At 38.1% G+C, this 14,528-nt stretch overlaps 1 protein-coding gene across 6 annotated transcripts in view; it reads left to right on the forward strand.

Moving 5' to 3' along the window:
- The first annotated feature begins 1,086 nt into the window (after window positions 1-1,086).
- The window catches only part of ZMAT3 (zinc finger matrin-type 3), a 32,789-nt gene continuing 19,347 nt past the window's right edge, over window positions 1,087-14,528 (forward strand). The window contains exons 1-3 of one of the 6 annotated variants that reach the window (XM_027111450.1): window positions 1,611-1,940; window positions 2,116-2,205; window positions 5,466-5,792. In XM_027111450.1, the coding sequence (XP_026967251.1) occupies window positions 5,523-5,792 (270 nt within the window). In that variant the 5' untranslated portion in view covers window positions 1,611-1,940; window positions 2,116-2,205; window positions 5,466-5,522. Of the gene's footprint in view, window positions 1,941-2,115; window positions 2,206-2,251; window positions 3,484-3,756; window positions 5,344-5,465; window positions 5,793-14,528 lie in introns of those variants that run through there. The other 5 variants (XM_027111478.1, XR_003433695.1, XM_027111460.1 and 2 more) reach the window with 5 other exon arrangements.

The raw sequence follows: 14,528 nt of genomic DNA on the forward strand, positions 1-14,528 counted from the left end.
AAAGATATACTGTGTTCATGGATTGGAAGAACTAGTACTGTTAAAATGACAATAATACCCCTGGCAATCTACAGATTTAATGCAAGCCCTATCAAAATACCAATGGCATTTTCACAAACTAGAACAAATAATTCTAAAAATTGTATGGAAACACAAAGACCCTGAACAGCCAAAACAATCTTGAGAAAGAAGAACAGAGCTGGAGGTATCATGCTCCCTGTCTTCAGACTATACTACAAAACTACAGTAATCAAAGCAGCATGGTACTGGCATAAAAACAGACAGATCAATGGAACAGGATAGAGAGCCCAGAAATAAACTCATACTTATATAGTCAATTAATCTATGACAAAAGAGGCAAGAATATACAATGGGGGAAAGACAGCCTCTTCAATAAATGGCGATGGGGAAACTGGACAGTTTTATATGGAAGAATCAAACCAGACTACTTAAAAACAATGTGGCCATTTAAAAACTTGACATATAAAGTATGTATATATAAACAGAAAATTAGTTCAGAAAAACAATTTGTTTTCTACCTAAGCATGATGGATTACTCTCCCCAAATGGCCTGTGTACACTAGCTGTGGGTGTGATTGCTAAACAGTCAATGTATTTATTAAGTCATTTCTAGAAAACAGTCAATTTGGTGTGTTGGTGGTAGCACTGGATGGTGTGTTTCAACCAAAAAAACAGCTTTAATTTCCTGCAGTAGTTTGCCTACTACTAAGGCACATCTTTCTATAAGTAGGTCTCCTTGACATTTTAATTAATGATTAAAAAATAAGTACACAACGTTGTGAATGTACTTAATGGCACTGAACTGAACACTTAACATGGTGAAAATGGTAAATTTATGTTATGTATATTTTACGTGCCCCCCCCCGGAAATATTCCTATGGGTTAATTTACAAGTTAACAGAATTTTAGAGCTGGAATTTTCTCAGCTCATCTTTCAATGTCAACCCTGAAAGTGTTGAGGTTGACTATGAGAGGATGTGACATTTTGGCCTTAGCCAGTCTCTTCCTAGTCTTTCCTGTTTTGCAGGCGAGGCTGGCGTGTGTGTGTGTGTGTGTGTGTGTGTGTGTGTGTGTGTGTGCGCGCGCGCGCGCGCGCGCGCTCAAGGGAAGGTCTTCTCTATCCCTTGCCCACTCTGATGCTGGGGAGAGGGCAAGTCTGTCTGTCTGTCTCTGTCTCTCCCTCTCCCTCCGTGTTTTCTTGTGTGATTGGAGACCACTGAGTAGGCAGCCGGACTAGTCTTCCTTCTTCCTGGGGAAAGGTGCAATTTAAAGGTTCTGTCGCAGCAGGTTAAAAGATCCTGGATATTTTGGCCACTCCACTCTGCCGCCTTAGCCGGCAATCAGCGGACTGAGGGTGGGGCTGGAATGAAAAAGGTTTGGATCTCAATGACAGGAGATGAAAGTTGCAAAAACTCTGCCCAGGTTTCTGCTCTGGATCAACTTTCCAGGTTATATGATGAACAGGTCTTAGGACTCGCGGTGGTGCATCCTCCCTCTGACTCGTGCCTTGGTTCGCCGCTCCTGCTCAGCGCCCCTGCGCTCACAGTCCCCGCACCTGCCGGGCGTGCGCCCCACCAGCCCGGGGCTGGAGCCTCCGCCGCCGCTGTAGTTGCCGCCGCCACGGGGCCTGCTCCACCAGGCACATGCGCACTGGCGACGCCGGGCCGGCGCCTTCAGTCTCCTCCTCCGCAGCCTCCGGGTTCCGCAGTCACTTCCTGCAGCTGTTTCCCTGTGGGTCCGGTTGGACTGACTTTTGACAGTCAGCCTTTAGCTGCGGAGGGGGCTCGGCGGGACCAGCGAGAAAGTTGCGGGGAGGGAGGCGGAGTTGAACCGGGCCGAGCGGGGTGCGTAGGACCGAGGGCGGCGGGCGTCCCGGGCAGACGCGGCGCCCAGACTCCCGGAGCGTTCTGGGGGTTCCGGTAAGTGCGGGCGATCGCGAGCCTCGGGGCATTTAGGACGAGCACAGGAGCGACGGGACTAGGAGTTCCTTTCCGGTGCGGTCTTTCCACCTGCCCTCCACGTGACAGACTTGCGCTGCTTTTATTTATCTGTTTGTTTATAAGCATTTCACGTGTACTGTTTGGATCATTTTAGGCGTGCAGCTGCCTTGGCCCTCGCGCTTGCCCCCGCCCCGTGGGAGACCGGGGATTCCATGTTTCGTGATGGCATCCTTATGGGATTGAGGTGCGTGTGTATGTGTATGTATGTGTGTGCGCGCTCGTGTGTATGCATGCACATTTTAAGAATGTAAGGTATATGTGGGCGATGCTGAAGTATATGTAGCTTTGATTCAAATAACGTGAAAGGTTCCCTGGGATTAGGAACCGTCATAGCTGAGCCTAGAGAACATTCGCCAATCTACCAAGGCCTCTTCTCCCCCAGATTCTTCCGTTCTTTTGGGTCTTCCTTATGTGATATACCTTACCTCAACTGATTATTTTTCTATTTTCCTCTCTCTCATTCCTTCTCGCTGCGTTCTGATGACCTTTGAATAACGCTCACCGTCTTTCCCTCGTTTCCAGAATTCCCAATTACAGACTTCCCTAGTTTGTTGAGGTGCCAGTAACCTGTTCCTTTATTGTGTTCCCTTTCCTAAGAAGATTTCTCCAAATGAGAAAGTGGTTGTCTTTAATACAGTAAGTGAAGAGTAGGCCCCAGTCCGATCATGAAAACTATGCTATATGATCATTCGTTTTCTTTAAATAGGGTACACTGAAGCTTTGATTTTCTTTATTGACCCTCAACCCCTTCCAAACCGGGATATTAACCACCATAAATCCTTCCTTTATGCCACTTCAAGCATCAAATTGAATAGCTTTTATGATCCAAGGAATATTTTATTTACATCAGCTATCAAGTTAGTTTCTTTTAATCTAATGCAGTAGTTGAGCAGATCTGAGTCGCAAGTGCTTTGAGTCTCTTTATATTCCACCATTCCTGCTTTCACTGAAGGCTTCGTTTTAGTATTTCTTTTAGTTTTTTATTTTCCGCTAGTTTTTTTTTTTTTTTTTTTTTTTTTTTGCAAGTATAGAGATACCTGATGTAATTGTCATGCACAGACGCTTTTGGGGGGAGTTGACATCGTTTCGATTGTTAAGTATTACAAGAAAGAATTTTGGACTATCTAGCTATTCTTTAAACATTATAAAGGTAAGATGCAATAATGGGTAAGTCTGTACTTGGTGAGAATTTTTTCTTCAATTCAGGGGATTTTATCAGGCCTTTATTTTGATGGAAGCCTGCAGACAACACTGGGGGAGACACATGCTGGTATTTCCTCAAGTGGGAGTAAACTTTCATAAAACAAGTCCAGACATGTCTAGGCATTTGGTAGCATTTGATTTTCTGTTTATATTGCTGATTTCCTTTATCCAGATGTTTTGACACCCTCCTCCACCATTTCTCTTCTGAGCTGACAGCTTGTCGTTGGCACTTTGGTATCAGTATGTCTCTGTACAGGTGGTATGTGTAGTTTTTTAATATTATGAATTATTATAATTAGGTAGTTGAACTTAAAAAAAGTGGTCTTTGTCTCCTTAGTTTCCCTTTTCAAAATATCTGTATCTGCTTTCTGAATGTCTTTAACTTAATTGAGAGAAATAATATGGTTATAGAGACCCTGACTTTTTAAATGTTCTAAATCTGTATTGCTTTTTAAAAAAATATTCTCAGAGAAATGGACAGCATACTTCTGCTTGAGAATAAAATTATATTGTTGTATTTCTAAATATTATGTTTAATGAGAAGTACTGTTAAGTACTATGACTAATAATTTATGTACTTTGTCCTTTACTATATTATTTTCCCATTGCACTGATGTCCTTTGCTGCCCCAAGACCCTGAATTTAGTATAAAAGCTGTTACTTGGTTGCAATTTCCATGTGTATATACTTATTAAATGTGGTAAAAGAGACTTTTAAGTTTTCAAAATGTTCTTGGTTAATTTTAGTAAATCTATTATTGTCATAAAATGTACACATTTCTATTGCAGATGGAAAATTTCAGCAGCTTAAAATAGCCATATTCTATTGACCAAGAAAAGAGGTTTTAATAGTATTGAGAGTGAAAAGAATAGAGGAGTTTGAAATAAGGATTTTAATTTGGGTTAATTAGAATTGTGGAAACTCAAAGTGCATACTGTGGTTCATTTTGAGATACTCAGGGTTAGAAGTTGCCATCTGGGTGGGAGACCAGAGAAATCATAGATAAAATTGAAGTGGGATTGGAACATACTGGGTCTTTTCTGAGGGAAACAGAATAGAGACTATCAGTTATTTAATAAGAAGGGGAAAGCAAGTAGTCGAAAGACTGAGGAACTAGAATTATATTGGGGCTTGTGGTAGTGTGATTCAGTATGCCATTGGACATTTACTTGATACACTATTTCATGTAGGTAATTTACCTGTAGAGGGAGAGAAAATACTCTGATTTTATAGTGGACTCATGAATACCGTCTAAGGCTATATGAGGTGGGGTCTTTAACTCAAGCTTACGGGGAGCAGGCAAGTAATATGAATATAGGCAGCAGGCTGAGTGCAGACTGAGGTGGCCTAGAGAAGGCAAGCTTGGCTACCCCGGGACAGTGCCTGTCAGCACTAACTAGCTAATTGTTGCCCATGTAGGACCATGGGCCAAGTATTGCCAGATCACCCTTTTATCAAGAGGAGCCACAAATCTTTTGATTTTTAAATGTTGACTTTAATTCAATTTAAAAATGAAAGCAAAACAAAACACTGTATATTCCAAGCAGAGCACATCTGTGGCTGCATGTGGCGTATAGGTTGTCTGCTTGCAGCCTCTGCTCTGAGGAGTCATTGGCTCAATTATTTAAATATTACTAGTTGATCAGAAGGTACACTTTTATTTATTTTTGTCACATGGTAACTCAGAGTTTTTCCTAGAGTTCCGTGATATTTTAGCTAGTTCTAGAAGTGCTGGCAGTAATCTGAGCAGTGACACTCTTTATTTCATTCTTTTTGATATCATTTGGATAGAAAGACTAGTTTGCATGGAAAGGAGATATTTGCTAAGGTTCTTTGCTGGTGGTGGTGTTTTTTTTGTCTATGCATGATTATCGTCAGAAGTGTTTAAGTGTGCCTGAGGGAAGGGGTCTGGACTGGGTGACCTTTGATGTCCATTTCAGCCATGTGATTTTTAGATTTAATTAGCCACGGATGCAATACTGTTAATAATGTTCCTGGGCCAGAGGGACTGCATTTGGAGCTGTGCCAAGCAAAATCAAGCCAGATCTATAAAGCTGTTCTCAGTGGAAGAGCACTGTGTCAGTGTGGATTAACACACAGGGGCAGTCTGCTGGATGAGGTAAAAGGAAAGGAGTCCTAAAGATGGTTTGGAGAAGTAGAGGAAGGGGCAGATGGTGTGGTCAATTTACACGTCATATTGCAGAGGACACATTTTTAAGTATTTTTTTGCTGTTGATTCAGATTTGAAGACCCGACTTCTCGTCACCCACTGGATTATGCCCAAGTCTTTCCTACCCAATGATCCTCTTGCAACACGCTGGGCTTCCTCCGCCTAAGCGGCCCTCATCCTCTCCTCCTATGTCAGTGGCCGCCAGGTCTACAGGAACCTTGCCGCTTCCGCCGCAGAAGCCTTTTGGGCAGGAGGCTTCCTTGCCTCTGGCCGGGGAAGAAGAGTTACCTAAGGGAGGGGAGCAAGACACTGCCCTGGAGGAGCTATGTAAGCCCCTGTACTGCAAGCTCTGCAATGTCACCTTGAACTCAGCACAGCAAGCCCAGGCTCATTATCAGGTAAGGGAAAAAGAGAAAAATCAGGCATTTAGTGGGAGAACATTTCAGGGCTCTGCCCAATTCAGAGTTGTCTCTGAAATGACCAGTTGTGCCTGGAATAATAAGATGGCTAAGTATTAGTTTGTTTGGCTAAAAACACAATGTTCCTACTTTAAAAAAAAGCATCACTTTTCATAGGATGGCGCCTCTCTCAACCTCCTACACTTAGCTGTGTGGCATTTGATAGCTTACCAGTTGTTAAATGTAAATCGTCTATGCGCGTTTGAACCTGTGATCCTAAGGAGAACAGCTGTTTGAAACATGGTGTACCAAACTCAATCCAGTGTCAAAATTGTTTAGAAGAATTAGTTTTATAAATATTCTCTTCTAGCTAATACAGTTTGTATCAGTTCAGGGTATTCTCTGTCTATGAATCTTATGCTTTTCCTGGTGACCTCTGTCACTGCTAAGGAAAACACAGTATCTTTCTGTAGTGAGAATAAAATGACATTGCAGTATTGAACCCTGTTCTTCATTTTTAATAATCACACTCTGACTCCTTTTAGCCTTTAGTATGAGCTGTTACTTATTTCTAAAATGTAAAGCTTCCACCTCCATGTAGAATAACTAGTGGAAAGGACAATTTTAAAGGATGTTATTACCTAAGAACAAATGGAAAATTAAATTTTGGCTAGAAAGAGAGTACAGTATTTCTTTTTATTCTAGATTGTTTTCTGTATATAAAATTATATCCTTTTTTTGAGAAAAGAGCTCAAAGAAGCAATTGAGGCCAAATGCCATTGAATGAAAGTGTATCTTCTGGGTCATCATTGATTTGACTATTCTCTGCATGAATATCTAAAATAATAAGACAGTATGGTAGAAAGATGACTGTTACAAAGATGTTTCTTCTATTGTCCCTCTACAACTTTCTCCAACTTAAAGCTTTTATTTACTCTGGGTGCATGTCTTTTTTGTTTTGTTTTGATCTTGAAGAGTGATAATTGTGTCACTTTGTGATTGTACATCAGAAACATTTTGGTGGTGAATTGTTTTCTCTGGGATTTAGGGGAAAACATGATATGTTACTTCTCTGGAGTTCCTGTTGTTTGGCTTTGTTTTGCCCTCTGGTGCAAAAAGTTGAGTTGATTGTCACCCAGATCTTGACAACGTGTCATTATTGGTTCATAAAGGCCTCTTCTCGTTTTAGTTTACATTTATTTCCTTTTCCCCAACCCCTACTCTCATTCTCTCTGTGTACCACTCTCCACAACGATGGTTTGATACAGGGTCTTCCTTTGCCTGTTTTGCCGTTCGGTTGGAGTCTGTTAGGATGGATGATCTATCTCCAATCCAAGACACAGTGCTAATTTTTGTCTTCATCTGTTCCTGTGGAATATTCGGTTTTATGGCCTACGACTCACTATGAAAAATCAAGCCTGGGTTCTAAAGTTTTGATTTTTAGCTGTGTAAAGCCCCTAGTAAACCATTAACTTGGGAGCAAGCCCACTTGTGTGTCATACAAACATATAATTACTCTTTACAGAAGAGTTGTTTACTTTTATGAGGGAAGACTCTCGGGCAATGTGTAATTTTAATATGTGTGCATGGATTGTGCCTATACCTCCTGCCTTTTTTTCTCCTAATATCACTTTGTGACTTTATAGACAGTGATGGATGCTTTTGGTTATACATAGAGAGAATTCAGTTTGAGCAGGGTCGTTGGATTCTAAAGCTTAAACTAAATAAGAAAGAGAATCAACATTTATTTTAGATTTTTTCTTTTCTTCTACATTTGTGTGTGTGTGCACTCTGAACTTTTTAGCTGATGAGTAATATATACTTAATTTCAGCTCTCTCAGTGATACATTGAATATATAAATTAGAAAATATAAGACAATGGAAGTAAATTTTAGATAAATTTCTCAATAATTAGAATTTTTAAGTGGAAAAGTTGGAGGAAAGGACAGCCTGTCATAGAAACAATTTAAGCAGCCAAAAACTAAGGAAGATTAGAGTAGAGAAGAAGCAAGCAGGTATCAAGAGAGTGGAACCTAATGGAAAATGAAAAGTTTGGGTGTAATAAAAGCCTATTCCTAAGAGCTTAGAAGCAAAGATTTGAATGAAACCAATGTCACTGGTAATTGTTAAAGAAGAAGTTTTCTGCAGAGGAACAAAGCAAAGCAGTTCATGTATACAAGTACAGAGCAATTTCATTAGGGTAGCATAGACAAAAGCTAATTTAGACGTGAAATCTGGATTTCAATGAGATAGAAATGTCAAGATGAGAGAGTGTGGATCAAAGAGTAAGTCAGAATAATAAACACATAATGAACACAACCTAGAGGTGGATGAACCAACATAGAAGGAAAGCATAGAAATGTTAGCCTGAAAGTTGCATCAGAGACTACACCAAGGGTACATGAATAGGCTGTGATTTTAAAAGGCTGCTAAAGACAGGAGTAAGACTAATGAGTAAGTCTTATTGCGAACCAGAAATAGGCAGAATGGCAATGATTGTAGACTAATAAAGCTAATGGCTGGTGAGATGGTGGGAGTAAAGTTTTGTTTCAACTCTAAACGCCTGCTTTGTAATTTTTAATACAGAGTGATACCAAGACTACAAATGCATTATTTCAATTATGTGTGAGATAAAAGGGGTCAGTGGTAGCTTATTTATAAGCTAGAAACACATTCATGTGAAGTAATAAATCACAGTTGATTACACTACTCAAAATGTTTTAGTTAGTTGATGCCATTGTTGAAATCTCAAAGTTTCAAATTGCCCAGGGTATTGTAAACAACCCTTAGTCTGGTTTGAGTGGTGTTACACTAGAGTCTGACTGTATCATGTTCCAGTAATCCAGGACACACAATGGAAACTGCTCAATAAATACTTCCCTTTAAGCTCACTGCGATCTTTCCCTGCCATCCTTGTGTTCTTAAGTTGGGGCTGCCTTAGCAATGACCCATGCGTATCAGTGATCATCACAGATTTAGTTTTATTCCCAGGACTTTTTAACCCAGTCAGCTTGCTTCAAAATACCCTTAGCTGTTGTTTAATTTTTAATGAGGGTGCATATTTTTGTGGTCTCAAAATTATGGTTTTAGTTATAATTTAAAGTAAAACCTTTGGAGGAAAAACATGTCTTCATTTTATTAAAATTCGTCTGCAGGCTTCAGGTTACTTAGGGTAAGCCTGTCATGGAGTAACGTAACACTGTTTCAGCAGCATAAATGCCTAGAGGAAGAACTACTTTAGGATGGAAGGTCATTAACAGGAATTTAAAAAGCAAAAAGCATGGATAAATTTTGCTAAAGCATCTACATTTTAAAATAAAGTCAACCATTTTTTTTTTGTAAATTCCTGTACTCTTTTGAAAAAGAACTAGTTACTCAAGGTAAATTTTAAAAATCTGTCATAAACATAGATTTCTATTTGTAATATTTAGTAGCCAAATAATAGCCTATCATAGTAATCAGGTTAATTTGAAAGAGAAATAGGGACTTCCCTGGTGGCGCAGCAGTTAAGAATCTGCCTGCCAATGCAGGGGACACAGGTTTGAGCCCTGGTCCTGGAAGATCCCACATTGCTGTGGAGCAACTAAGCCTGTGCGCCACACTACTGAGCCTGTGCTCCAGAACCTGCAAGCCACAACTGCTGAGCCCGTGTGCCACAACTGCTGAAGCCCGCGTGCCTAGAGCCTGTGTTCTGCAACAAAGACAAGCCACTGCAATGAGAAGCCCGCGCACCTCAATGAAGAGTAGGCCCCACTTGCCACAACTAGAGAAAGCCCGCGCACAGCAACGAAGACCCAATGCAGCCAAAATATAAAAAGAAAGAAAGAAAGAAAGAGAGATAGAACACAGGAGGAAAAAGTAGCTCTAGAATTGTAATACTGAAAGTAGTGATCTTAATTCATAATACAGAGAATACATCTGATGTTATCCCCAAATTTAAAGTACTGATTTTGGCACATACATTTTCACATTGATCACCCAGCTTTGGATAGCATAATCTCTAATTTCAGCTAATTTTTATGTTTTCAAAAATTTCCTGTCTGATTGTTTTTCATATGAGCTTGCAGTGTACTGAGAATGGTCAAAATACACTTCATCAGTGGATGAAGAAGCTCTTTGTGATCCTGTTAGCTGGATCTCACCGCCTTTCCGCCTCCCAAACTGAATCCATCCCTACCTCATTTCTTTGTATTTCAGAAGAATAGATATCCCTTCTTCTGTACAAGGCTGATTCCTCATCCTGTACTCTGGATTTCATCACCTGTCGTCTCTTCTTTACCTTAGTCAAATTAAAAACATGCTCAGGTTTTTTCCCCATGTAAATAAAAATAGCAACAACAACCTTCCCTTTCTTTTTAATTCTTGTTAGCAACCTTTCTTTTCTTCTCTCCTGTCCTTAGAGTTCTGCTGGGTATACTTGTCCTCTTCAGGTCTTCATTTCCCAGCCCACCATACTCTGGTTTCCATGCCAATATTCTCATGAAATGGTCTTTTCAAGGTCATCCGTGATTTTACAGGCCAGATCTAGCTTTCTCACTTGACCTCTTTGTAGCATTTGCACTGGTAACAGCTTTCTCCTTAAAACATTAAAAGATATTTTTCGCAAAATAATGCCTATAGAACAAAGTACTTATAATGAAAAGCAGTAATCACCTGTTCTCCCTTCCTTATCCATCCCCTACCTTTTCTTTCTTCTCCATTCTTCTTTCTACCTCCCATCTTGGGTTGGCTGTAGTTTTATTTTGACACTATCAAGGTTTATCACATTTTTGTTTATTCTGTAATCAAATTAAGTTTCCCATGCTTCGTATTTGCAGGTTGATTCCGACCTTTGAAAATTGATATTCAGCTTTTGCATTATTAACAGTAGGGAAATATTCACTGCAAAGCTGTTTCTTTCTCTTTGTTTCCAATGTCATGATTCCATGCTACTTAAAAGAGGTGTTCAGATGGGTAGCCCTTTCTTTTAAGTCACCAGTTACTCAAAATCATGTCCATTTTAGTTTGCTTCATATGTGGATTATAACTTTGAAATAGCTTTTTGTTTTTCTTTGAGTTTCTCACACTTTTAAAAAATATACAGAGAAGAATCTTATGCCTTAAAAAAATCTACTAGTTTCTTAATCTTTCTGTTTATTGTTTACAGTCCGTTTCACTTATCTTCATGAAACCCACTGATTTCCTGTTCTAATTTGGACTAGATATTTTACATTTGGATCATGACTTCATTGTGTAGATTTTTGTATTCCCTATAGTTTTTCATTGCTTTTCTTTTCTCCATTCTTTTTTTTACATAATGTATTTTTATCATATTCTCATTTTCCCTTCCAACTCTTGAACACTCTGTCTATTGTGTGGGATCCTTCCCCCCGCCCCGTCTTCTGGATCCCTCTATCTTCTTGCTCCAGTCTCAACTGGTTGCCCTCTGGCTTTGCTGCACAGCTGTTAATTTTGAACTTCTCTTCATTACTCTATGGCTTAGGCTACTATTTCTAAATATACATGTTTTCTTTTTTTTTTTTTAATCTTGTTTTGTTGGAGTACATCTTCACCTTACTTGAAGGAAGAAAGGATAAATATAAATTTATATTACAACACATCTCTCTCTTTAAAGTGAGGGAGAGACTTCCCTGGAGGTCCACTGGTTAAGACTTCACCTTCCAATGCAGGGGGTGTGGGTTTGATCCCTGGTTGGGGAGCTAAGATCCCACATGCCTTGTGGCCAAAAAACCAAAATATAAAACAGAAACAGTACTGTAACAAGTTCAATAAAGACTTTAAAAATGGTCCACATCAAAAAAAAATCTTCAAAAAAAAATAAAATAAAAAAGTGATGGAGTGATGAATGAGAAATAAATTTTTCTGAGCCTTTGTGTTTCTAAAAATGTCTGTATTATATCTTCATATTTGACAGTTCAGTTCCAGGCTGAAAATTATTTTCCTAAGCATGTTAAAGGCTATACTGCATTTTTTTGTGTTTGTGTATGTGTGTGTTTTGTTTTGATTTGTTTTGTTTTTTGTCTTCCTAGTGTTGCTGAAGAGAAATCTTATTCAGATTCTTATTCTCTTGTGGGTGACCCACTTTAACTTGGACGTTTTTTTTCTGGAAGTTTTTAGGCTTTCCTTTTTATCCTTGGTATCTGAAATTTCACAATGATAGATGTGTCTAGGTCTGGGTCTTTATTCATTTGTCACTGTCAGCACTAGTGGATCCTTTCAGTTTGCATACTCCTGTTTCTCTTGAACTCTGGGGAATTTTCTTTGGTACTATTTCCTTGATAATATTCTTCTCTATATTTTCTGTCTTTTTTTTTTTCCCGGTAATTCTGTTAGCTCTATCTTGGATTAGCTGGATTGATTCTTCATACTTCTTATCTCTTCTCTCTTATTTCTTTAATTTCTGAGAGATATTCTTAAATTCTAATGCTATGTTGAATTTTTTTTTATTTTGACAATCATATCTTTAATTTTTAAGGATCTTTTGATTTCTTATTATTTTATTTTCTAGCATCTGTTTTATAGGATATTAGTTAAGAACATGAAATCATGGACTTTGGGGTTAAGCTAGTGTTCAAGTTGTAGTCTTACTACTTACTAGATATATGATATTGGAAATATTTCCTCATTTCTCTATGCCTCATGAAGATGATGATGATAATGATGATACTTATAATACCTGCAAGTTAGTATGTTTAAGGCATTTAGAACAGTTCCTGGTACCTGAGTTAGTCTTTAATTGTGTTTAGTTGTCCTAAGGTGCAGTGGAGCATGTTGGTATGGGCTCTGGAACAAGCGTATTCCCAGCTCTGGCATTTACTTGTGGCTTTGGGCAAGTTTTATTTTATTTTATTAACTTTTTAATTTGAGTAACTTTTAACTTACAAAACACTTCTAAAAAATTTCTGAATGCACCTCATCAGATTCTCCAAATTTAATATTTTATGTAACTGCAGTGTAATTAGCAAAATCAGGAAATCAACACTGATAACAACAATATTATCTAATCCACAGACTGTTTACATTTCACCAATTGTCTACTAATGTACTTTTTCTGATTCCAGGATCCAATCCAGGATAAAATTTTGCATGTAGTTGTTATGTATTCTTTAATCTGGATGGGTTAAGTTTTCCTGTGCTTTTTACCATCTTGCAATTTTTGAAGAGTTGTTTTGTAGAATGTCCCAATTTGGGTTTGTTTGTTGTTTTCTCACGCTTAAATTCAGGTTATGTGGTTTTTTGGACAGGAATACCATAGAACCAAGGTTGTGTCCTTCCCAGTTCCTCATTTTGGGAAGGACATGATGTGAATATTTTGCATCACTGGTGCTGATAACTTTGATCACTGGTTAATGTGGTGCCTGCCAGGGTTCTCCTTTGTAAAGTTATTATTTTTCTTCTCATGTTTAATAAGTATCATATGAGGGGATACTTTGAGACTACGTGAATATTTCTCATTATATTTTTACTCAGTGATTTTAGCATCTATTGATGATTCTTCCCTGCAACGATTATTACTGTGGTGTTTGCCAAATGGTGATTTTTCTGTTTTAATCATTCTTTCTACATTTATAGTTAGAATTTTACTTTAAAGAAGAACTTTTTTCTTCTTAATTAGTTAATTAATTAATGAATATCACTATGGATTATGGATTCTTATTTTATTCCAGGGATATAAACACTTACTGTAATTTATTTTGATGTTTTAACTGTCTCACATTTGACCAGTGTGTGTGTCCCTTCAGGCTGCTGCTTATGTTCTTTTGATATGTCTCCATAATTTTTTGCATAGTTCCTTACTTTCTGACAATACAAAATATTCCAGTATTTTGTTGTACTTCCCCATGCCAACCATTTCTTCAAGGAGCCAGGTTTCTTTTATTGGAGAATGGTATTTAGAAACCAAAATCTAAGTGTTAGGTGTGCCCTTTGGTACTGGAGTGTCATTGCTTCTAGATCTTCTCATGACAGAGCTAGTAATATATATGTATGTATACATACATTTGTATTTATCTATACGTACACATATTGAAAACTGAGTTCAGGCTGATGCTTAAAATTTCAATACAACATGACAGTGTTCATTCCAGCTTTCCACCTTATCTTAATGTTTAACTCCTTTCTTTGATAGTGAGAAATCTGGACTTTCATTATTCACAACACAGACACACACTCATTCACTCACAGTACACATAAAGTAGTTCAGGGATTGATAATCTATGTCCTTTTGAAAAACAAGCCTACTAATGAGAAGAAAATATTTGTGCATTGTTCTTTTTGTCTTTAGCATTACAGTGTGTAGTCAAAATACTGTTTTACAAAGTTACTTAGTTTACAAAGGTGCTACCTGCTAGGTTTGTCCTTTGTAAAGTTACTGTTTTTCTTTTTGTGCTTAATAAGTATCATGGGGGAGATACTTTGAGACTATGTGAATATGTGAATAGTTTTTTTCTTCCCTCTGCCTTCAGTGCAGTTATGGTATTTATTTTTTCATATAGTTAGGCTTATTTCTGTTTGTATGTATTTCATTTCGGGTCTTCCCCAATTCTTGTTGGCTTTGATTCTTTTTCTAAGTCTGTAAAATGTTAACATAGTTCTAAAAGTCAGAATCATACATAAAGGTATATTTAGAAAAGTGTCACACCATACCATCCTTTGTAGTCCATATTTCATTTTCTTATTCATCTTTCTTATTTCTATTTAAAATGATTTTACCAGCCTGTTTGGTTATTTAATGTT

This window comes from Aethalodelphis obliquidens, unplaced genomic scaffold, assembly GCF_003676395.1.
Source record: "Aethalodelphis obliquidens isolate GAN/ISIS:26980383/991018 unplaced genomic scaffold, ASM367639v1 scaffold1, whole genome shotgun sequence".
Classification (NCBI taxonomy): domain Eukaryota; kingdom Metazoa; phylum Chordata; class Mammalia; order Artiodactyla; family Delphinidae; genus Aethalodelphis; species Aethalodelphis obliquidens.